This window comes from Dermochelys coriacea, chromosome 6, assembly GCF_009764565.3.
Source record: "Dermochelys coriacea isolate rDerCor1 chromosome 6, rDerCor1.pri.v4, whole genome shotgun sequence".
NCBI lineage: Eukaryota > Metazoa > Chordata > Testudines > Dermochelyidae > Dermochelys > Dermochelys coriacea.
The window spans coordinates 59952345-59961452 of NC_050073.1; the positions used below are offsets into that span (position 1 = coordinate 59952345).

The 9108-nt window shown below is 44.5% G+C and overlaps 1 protein-coding gene across 3 annotated transcripts in view; it reads left to right on the plus strand.

Annotated features, from left to right (window-relative positions):
* The window catches only part of GALNT16 (polypeptide N-acetylgalactosaminyltransferase 16), a 128708-nt gene that overhangs the window by 96744 nt on the left and 22856 nt on the right, over positions 1-9108 (plus strand). For all 3 annotated transcript variants that reach the window (XM_043517469.1, XM_043517467.1, XM_043517468.1), the window contains 3 exons: positions 1647-1734; positions 3547-3631; positions 4849-4952. In XM_043517469.1, the coding sequence (XP_043373404.1) occupies positions 1647-1734; positions 3547-3631; positions 4849-4952 (277 nt within the window). The remainder of the gene's footprint in view (positions 1-1646; positions 1735-3546; positions 3632-4848; positions 4953-9108) is intronic.

The following is a 9108-nucleotide window of genomic DNA, read 5'->3' on the forward strand; positions in this document are numbered from 1 at the left end:
AGTTCACCGTGGGGTCGAAGGGAGGGTGTGACAATGCTACAGTGAACCTGCAGTGAAAGGGCAGGCGGGTGCAGAGGGGGACTGATCTCTCTGCCACCTGCAAGTGCTGCATTCTCCATCTCTGAAGAAAGGAGCCCATGAAGTAATGGGGCCCAGGAGAGGAGTGGGAGGCACTTGCGCTGCTGCACATTTCATGTCTGCTCAGTTTAGTATCAAGGGAAGGAAGAAGGTGAAACCTTAGAATTTCTTTTTAAGCCTGCTCAATAAATCCTCCATCTCAGTAGCCCATAAATGTTGACGTGACTTCTGCTCGTAAAGTCAAGTTCCTGGCAGGAGCAGCAGCAGTGCAGTGATGGTGTCTCTGCAGATGGGTCTGAGTGCTTGTTAGCAGGGATGGATCTGAGCTGCAAAGTTTTTGGACCCTGATCCAACCTTTTTTGAGTTCTGGGCTGGCCCGAGCTCAGATTTTGGTTCAGCCCATTATAGATATAGGACTCAGTTGCCATGTTCAGATCTAGGTCCAGGTTCAGATTCCAAACTTGCCCCAAATTTTGTAGCTGCTTCGGTCCGGGAGTTTGGTTCACACCTATCTCTAGCTGTGAGGAGGCTGGAATGTCAGGCCACCTGGATAGATGGTAACAGAGCACACACCATAGAAGGGATGTACTCTGACACTGCTGTTGACAGCGCTCATGCACGGGCAGAATTAACTCATGCCCGCCCAGTCGCTGTCAATGAAAAACCAAACAGCACACCCAGGCTCCAGGCCTGAATACAGGCCACAGCAGAAGGAACTTCTGAGAATAAGTGGCTGTGTGATCAGAAGGCAAGAGATAGTAGTGACAGATGGATGGCTAGGTACCTCCAGCATTACTGACTCTCTCAATTTTATCGTGAGTGTGGAGATAGCCGGTGTTTTTCTTAAAGCCTCAGCTCCTGGAGTCAAGAATCTCAGCTTTCTTTTAATACAAGGTAAATTTCTAGCACCCATTGTTGCAGAGAATAGCTTGAAAATGTGACTGAAGTGCTCCCTAACGGTTCAAACACCAGAAGGCAAATAAAAAGCACCCAATATTCCTTTCTTTATTTTAAAAATCTCATGATTTCCAAGCCTGTCTCATTATTCTCAGGGACTAGTCAATCATCATGACTAAATACTGTCTCCACCTTTGTGGTTTATTAGTTGGCTATGTGGTTATTTTGGGTTGGTAATGAGCATTTGTTAATTTTATTGGCCTTTTTGTTTTAAAAACATCTAAGGAATGCTGGATACTGATTCCTGCCTGTGACAGAGATATTAACCTTTGAAACTGGGACCCATGTCATGTGATTGGGGCCAGAAAATAAAGAGCTATCACTTACCAGTGCTCCTGAGTGCTAAACCCATATTACAAGAGGACCCTTAGTTCCATTCCCCTATGTCATAGATATGAAGTTGAGCTGACAGTTTCCCTATCTGTAGACATGTGCAGCAGCCATGGATTCGTTACCCAGCTGCCACACGGGAGGTAATGAGAGTTGCAATGTAATATGCTGATTTATTTTTCCCTGTTGCTGTGTGTATAGCCTCATGTCTCTGATATCCTATTCTTTTGCCAGCCCCCCAAGAGAGGCCTGATTGTTCTCCCACTCTTCTGTTCTGACAGGATTATACCCGAGTGGTGAGTCCAATCATCGATGTGATCAGCCTGGATAATTTTGCCTACCTGGCAGCCTCAGCCGATCTGAGGGGAGGTGGGTAAGGCTAATGGCTGGGATAAGTTAGACCTGAGGGGAAGGTAGGCCAGGACCAGATAGTGAGTGGCAGCAGTAACAGTGCTCTGCTTTTTCTGTCCTATGTGTTTTGCTCCTTGGAAGGACCAGTTCCAGTGGAGAAGAGGCCATGGAGCAACTTGGGGGTATGCAGAGAGGCTCTCCCCTCACTCTATGTAACTGGCCCTGCATGTGGATGCTTCAGACACAAGACAGTAGTTTTTTAGGACTGAAGATGGCTCTCTAGGAAAGATCTGCAGGCAGATTGCAGGCCAGGCAGTTATTCAGGAGATGTGCTAGAGTCTGACCCTTACAATGCTCCAGACCAGAATTTCCAGCTCCCAATGACACCCACAGGCATCCAACCCAGCCCCTCCTGCTATTGCTGAGCCCTCCAGTAACCCTGCAGATGAGCGATCAGAATGCACCCTGCTTGTTCTCCAAAACTCACCACACACACACCTGCCCATCCCAAAGTATGCAGGCCAACCCCTCTCGCAACCACTAACATCACCCATCACCTGATGGATAAATGATGCAAACAATCCCTCACCAGCTCATTAGCTCTCCTTCTACTCAGCGGTGCCTAAATCCACCAATAGGTCCCTCAGGTTAGGCCCCTAACCCAACCCTCTCCCCTGGCTGCACCCTCTGCCTGCCTGCACCCTCTCCATGATTCCCCCAGACAAATGCCACTATCAGCTGTTGAAACGCACTGGTATCACAGATAGACTCCTGACAGCTGCAGAGCCCTCCAGCCAGCGCACTGTGCTAAGCAGACATCAGAGCTTCCTTCTATCCCTTGAAGAGCATCCCAAGGTCACCTCCCAGCCACCAAACCCTCCCACAGTAGCCCCTGAAAAACATTCTCAACTCTCTTCCTAGCTGCAAAACCCTTCCACTACCATCCCTCCAACGTCATCTGGCTCAACTCTCTCTCCCTTTCAATGGTGAATCCCACCTGCCAACACCTCCTCTCACCACCTCCCTGCCTTTAGAACCCACCCAATTTGTGGGTGTCCGTTACCTGGCAGCATTTTAAGGATTACCTTGAGCTCAATTCAGAAACATGGGGCAACTCAACAAGTGATAGACTTGGGAAAACTAATGACAATGCACTGGAGCCTTTGTTCCCAGAAATACACCGTCATCCCACCAAGAGTGCTGATTAAAATCTCATAACTTTGTCAGCCAAAGAGGCGTAAGACACACTGACCAGACTGCACCAGCCTTGATTATCACCTCTGACCCTGACAACACACTCGAGAAGCTCTGGAAAGTAGTTGAGCACAGACAAGTATTGCTAAGGGAGGGGAGAGCCTGGAGGGGCTCCAAATGGTACAGCAACATGTTTACATTTTGATGCAATGTAAAAGGCTCTTGCTACTTTGGGGCACGTGTGGGATCACCTTGGGACTTCTGCTCACTTGGGTCACTGGTGGCCTCATTCATTTGCAGGTCCAGTGTGCCCGGCTGCCTTCTGCTGGTTGATGTGCAGGATAGTACTTGCAAATCTGGTGTGGCACCTGCCACAGGCAAATGGGGCTGAGGGGGCAAAACAGGCACCCTCTCAACACCACCATGCAACAAAGGTGTGGGTCTGTTTCCAAGGCTAGTAGAAACCTGTGTGAGCAAAACAGTCACCAGGACCATGGAAAAAAAAAAAAAGGTAGTTTGCAGCATCCTGATAGTTTAGTTTGTTGTTCCCCTGATGCCCTTGCTGCAGATTTCCTGTGTATTCTAGTGGCTGGCATTGTACTCTATTGGCATCCCTAGTGTTTCTTTTCTTTTCAGGGTTTGACTGGAGCCTTCACTTTAAGTGGGAGCAGATCCCTATAGAGCAGAAGATGTCCAGAACGGACCCAACCCAGTCCATAAGGTACCAGTCTTTGTTGGGCTTGTGCAGCCCTCTCTTTGAATGCCATTGTTAAGACTTCATCTTTGCATCAGGAGTGTACAAGAACTTTCCTTGTGAGGACAAGATACCATCACCATTCCTGCAGATGCTGTGTGAGGCATTTGTCCTGTGAGATGTTTGAAGCAGTCATGTGACACGGGTGAAAGCTGTAATTTATCAATTCGCTACTCCCTGAATAATGTAAGAAGTAGTGATTTTAAGTTAAACACATTTACAGACTGTTGCAGCCAGTTCAATCTGTCTACTTAAGTGGCCCCTATCACTCTAGTATCTGAGTGCCTCACAAACTCATGAATTTATCCCCTTGACAGCTTGTGAGGTCTGGTTGTGTTCTTATGGATACAGAACTATGGCACAGAGGCTGAATGACTTGCCCAAGGTCACACAGGAAGTCAATGGCAGAGTCGGGAACCAAACCCAGTCCAAGAGTTTAACTACAGGATCATCCTTCTTTCCCAGCTTTGAATGTTAAAGTTTTTGACTGAGATAGGGGTGAGGCACATAATGGCTTCTCTGTTGACCGGTGTAGTCACTAGGTGGTTCATTACTGTATACAGAGCATTGAGAAAACTAAAGTGTGAAAAATGCCGACAAAACCCCCAAATTCTTGTCTATTTAGACAGCAAGATTCTTTAACTATAGCACATAGGAATTGGAAAGCATCCAATAAATAGTTTGTGAGCCCTGTAGTGGTCCTCACTGTCTCTCATGTTTCTGAAACCACCAGAATCCTGACAGAACAGCAGTGGATATATGTAGCTGAGCCTTAGTAACAGTCCAGCAGTTGTTTGGACCCCACTGTGCCCATGTGGTTCCTTCATATTGAGTATGTTGTGCAAAGAGCAAAAGACACAACATTAACCTTCTAGTGATAGAATCTAACATGGGGAGGAAGGCGGGTCTGTGGGTGAAAGCATAATACTTGGAGCCAGGAGATTTGTGCTGTATTCCCACCTCTGCTGCAATCTCATCATGTGATTGAGGTGCGGAACTATGTCTAGCCAAATTTTCCCCATCTGTAAAATGGAGATAAGGATAATGGAGGTGGCGCATGTTTACGAGGCTTAATTAATAAATGTTTCTAAAGTGCCTTGTGATCTTCAGATGACAGACCCTGTGCAAGGACAAATTATTATTATTGTTTTGTTATGTATTTGCCCTTTCTTCCTTCTCTTCAGAACACCTGTCATAGCGGGAGGCATCTTTGTGATCGATAAGTCCTGGTTTAACCATCTGGGAAAATATGACACTCAGATGGACATCTGGGGAGGAGAGAATTTTGGTGAGTGGTGAAATTAGTCATTGCCCCCTCTTTCCCACAACCATCTTATTCCTCACACAGAAAGTGATGCCAGGATATCTTTGTCAGACAAAATATGCTTTCCCGTGGGGCATGTATTAATATAATACTTGCATATAAATGGGATGCATTCCCAATCTACAAAAACACCCCACTCCAAAGATCTGTGTATCAATGTAACGTTCTAGACATCAGACAACCACAGTGTCAGTCAGATCTATATTACTGGCTCATGTGTATATCAAAGATATAAGCTCTTTGAGGTAGGGACCATCTTTTTGTTGTACATTTGCACAGCACCTAACAGGACAGGCCATGATCTTTGAGTGGGGCCTTCTAGGTGCTACAGAAATACACATAAATAACAATAACATCTGTGGTACTTAACATCTGATCTTCGGGAGAGATTCTCTTTTCTGTCCCACTCCACAAGTCTTCAAGTGGAACATCACCACTATTTAACCTTTCTATATACATCCCTTCTTCCCCTAATAAAGGTGAGTTCTTATCCCATGACAATGGCTTTGAAATGTAGTGTTCCTAGTATGTCTGGCCTCTTTGGGAGTGAAAGCTGGGTACAGATATTCATAATGAAGACTCTTAAACTGAGACCGAGCTCTAAAACCCTCTGAGGAATATCTCCCCAGGTACTGTTATTTCACATAGCAAAGCACTGAAAACTGTTTCCCCAATACTACCAAAGGTGACAATTGGAGGCATCTCTTTCTCCCAAACAAGATGATGCCATGTGCTGTAGAATCATCACATGTAAATGAGGGTTAGAGACAGCAAGAGAACTGAAAAGAGGAGCACAGAGAAATCAAGAATTTGGGACTCGATTAAAATGAATTGCTGGTGAGGGAGAGTGGAATTAAAATAACTAATTTATTTGTCTTTCCTGTTAACTGAAATGAATCTGTACATATCTCTTCCTGTATTTCAATACCTCATGTCGTAATAAAACCACTCCCTCTGGTCTGACTCTCTGGAATTATAAAGTGATTTTGCTCACTATTTGAGCAGTTCCAAACATGGCTTGCCTGCAGTACATATTACTTGGGATTACCTAAGGAGCTCAGAAGAGTACTTTCCATTAGGTGGAGGGAACCCTTTCTAAGACGCATAGGAAATGATGATCTGTCAGAATTCAGACATGTGGCAGTAGGAGGATCATTAAGAATGTCATAAAGCTGCCACAAATTTATTCTGTTTGCATTATTAATTAAGTTGCAGATAAATTCTATTCAAAAGAATAATGCATCCAGTGCTTTCGGCTTCTGAAAGGATAAACCAGGAACGGGGAAAACCAAGTTGCGAGGTGGAGTCTTTGTTGTAAAGATCTAATGTCGGGTTACTCAATATGATATTTCTTCAGATTTCTGTAAACCTCTGTTGGTGCCCATCTCATCAATTAAAATACAATATAAAGCTCATTCCACCTTGACACATAAATTATATATCTATTAGATAATAGGAGGATAATAAAATAGAAAATGGTAATGGATATTTTTCATTTTTGTTTTGTTTATTGAAAACCAGGTTTTTGATATATGACAAATCTTGATGTTTTTTATAAAATTTGTATTAAAAATGCCACATTTTTTCATGAAAAACAAAATATTTTACGATCAACCATTTTTTGTAGATTTTTTTTAAAGGCCATTTTTTGACAAATTTCTCGTTTGAAAATTTCTCCCAGCTCTACTTGCAAGTGAGGAGGGTTAAAAAGGAGGCAGTGTGTGGAAGGCAAATGTATATCCAAAGGGATAGGGTAAAAGGATGCTTTACTACACACTCCCCGACAAAATCTTGCTCCAGCTAGGAGACAGGAGTAACTAGGTCACTAGATGCAAGCACTCCAAGCAAGTTTTCATGGCAGCGAGATGTATTAGGTACGTGGGGTGTGTGATTCCCAGCTTGAGGACACATACCTACGCTAGCTCTGATCAAGCTAACAATAAGGTATAGCCATGGCAACACGAGCAGTGGGAGGGATTAGCCATGCTCCGTACATACACATCCAAGACTATAGGCATATACTTGGGGCTGCTAGACACTCACACAGTTGCAGCAACATTATTTTTAGCACACTACATCAAAGCCAGCGTGGGTATGTCTCCTGAAGCTAGGCATCACACTCTCCTCTCTAAGTGTAATTGTACCCTTAGTTGGTAAAAGTCTCTTAGGGGAAGTGGAGAAACTCACAGTGTTTGAGTCATCTAAAACTGCAAAGCACTTGGAAACATACAGTACATAACAATCCAACATATGCCCTAGGAGATGGGCTAAATCACATAGTAGATCTTCTCCATCTCCAATTTCTATTCCATATTTGAAGGAAAGAAGTCAGAATAAAATGATATATTGTTGTGTGAACTGCATCATCTTTTTATCCTTTTTGCCTGCCTTCAAGGATCCTGCTGCTTTATGGATATGGAATAGATACACTCTCTATCTCTCTCTCTCTGTATGTGCATGTGTGTGCGTGTGCATGTCCGTTTGCATCCTTCCATATCCACCTAAAATCAAGAACAGTCTTGAAACCCATACATCAGATTAACTGAACAAACTGGCTTCAGGATATCAAAGGATACGTTTGATATAGTTATTAGGATGCAACCTGGCCCAGAATGAGTCAGAACCTAGTTCCAGGAGTGAAAAAGCCAGTTGGACACAATGCCAAAAGAAACGTATAGCTTGGCTTTTTTCAAAGACCTTCCCTACCTATGAGGCTGGGGAGCTTTCTTCTGCTGTTGTCTCTCAACTGATCCCTGTTGGGTGCAGACTGACTTGGATGTGAGAGAGGAATCAAAAGATAGAAGTGAAAATGTGACTTATTAACATTTTCTCCTTTATTCAGAGGCAGAAGTAGAAGCCATTTTAAAAACAAATAACCCACTCCTGTTAAACAATCCTGCCCACTCCTTCCAAAGGAGCTGGACCAGCAGCCTGCGGGTGGGAGGCCTGAAGTATGGTAGCCATGGGGCCTGCATGACAGATTTCAGGCTGAAAGGATTTTTTTTTAACTTAATGTTGTATCTCCTGCCCCATGGCCTGACGAAGACCCCAGGCGAGTAAAATTTTTGAAGGAGAATCTATATGACCTGAAGTCTGTGGAGGGCCCCATTGTTGTAGGGAATCTTATGCAAATCTTTCCAACTCCCCAGTTGATTTTTTTTGCCTACTACCCTTCCTCTTTTGTTGCTTTCACCTTCACATCAAGTGCAAGTGGGGAACCCATCCAGTCTGGCACAGTGATTCAACCTTTGGGGGAGACAGACAGACCCATAATCCTTAACAAGGGCCTGTCTCTTCTGTGATGCAATAAGCTTCTGCACATCAAAGTCCCTGTGTTCCTACAATTCTTTAACAAAATGTTGAATTTGACTTCAGGATCAGCTGGGTTTGTCAGCAGTGTGTGTGTGTGTTTCAAATAAACCGGACAGAATTCTGCTCTTGGGAGAGGTAACTGTGAGCTGTGGCACAGTGTTTTAACTCCTCTACCATTTTTGGCAGAGCCAGGTGGGTTGGGAGCATTATAATGAGACCATGTGAGACAACTGAAGCATTAATGTGAGATGTACTGCAGCTGCTGGGATTCCAGGGGCCAGAAGAGAGAAGGGAAGGGGAGATACAGTGTTTAGACGGGCAGTGGTGGCCAAACTTTGCCATGGCAAGGGGCCACAAGCACCTTGTGAGCTAAGCAGACATATTTAATTGGATATACATAAACCTGATCAGCTGGGTCATTGCCCTGAAATTAAAGGGAGAGAGCAACCCTGGCCCACACTTGGCAGCTGTGTACGATATGCTCTGTTTCAAAACTGTACTTGAGTGATGTCAGTGGGGGTGTGGCAAAGGGAACAGGACTCCAGACATGGACCGCTTAAGTAAACCAAAGGACCTCCCTGACTCCTCTTCTCTCTGTCATTTCCTATTCTCTCACACATGTCCACCTTTTTCCTCAATCTGTTCCTTTTCTCCCATGCACCTACTCTTCCCTATAGACTTGGCACCCATTCTGACTTCTTCAGGGGTTTCTATTTTCCTGGGGCAGCCCCATCTCTTGTAGACAGGGCTTGTGGGCTACTGAAGTCCAGTGTAATGTCAGCAATATTTGTTGCCAGAAGCCATTCTA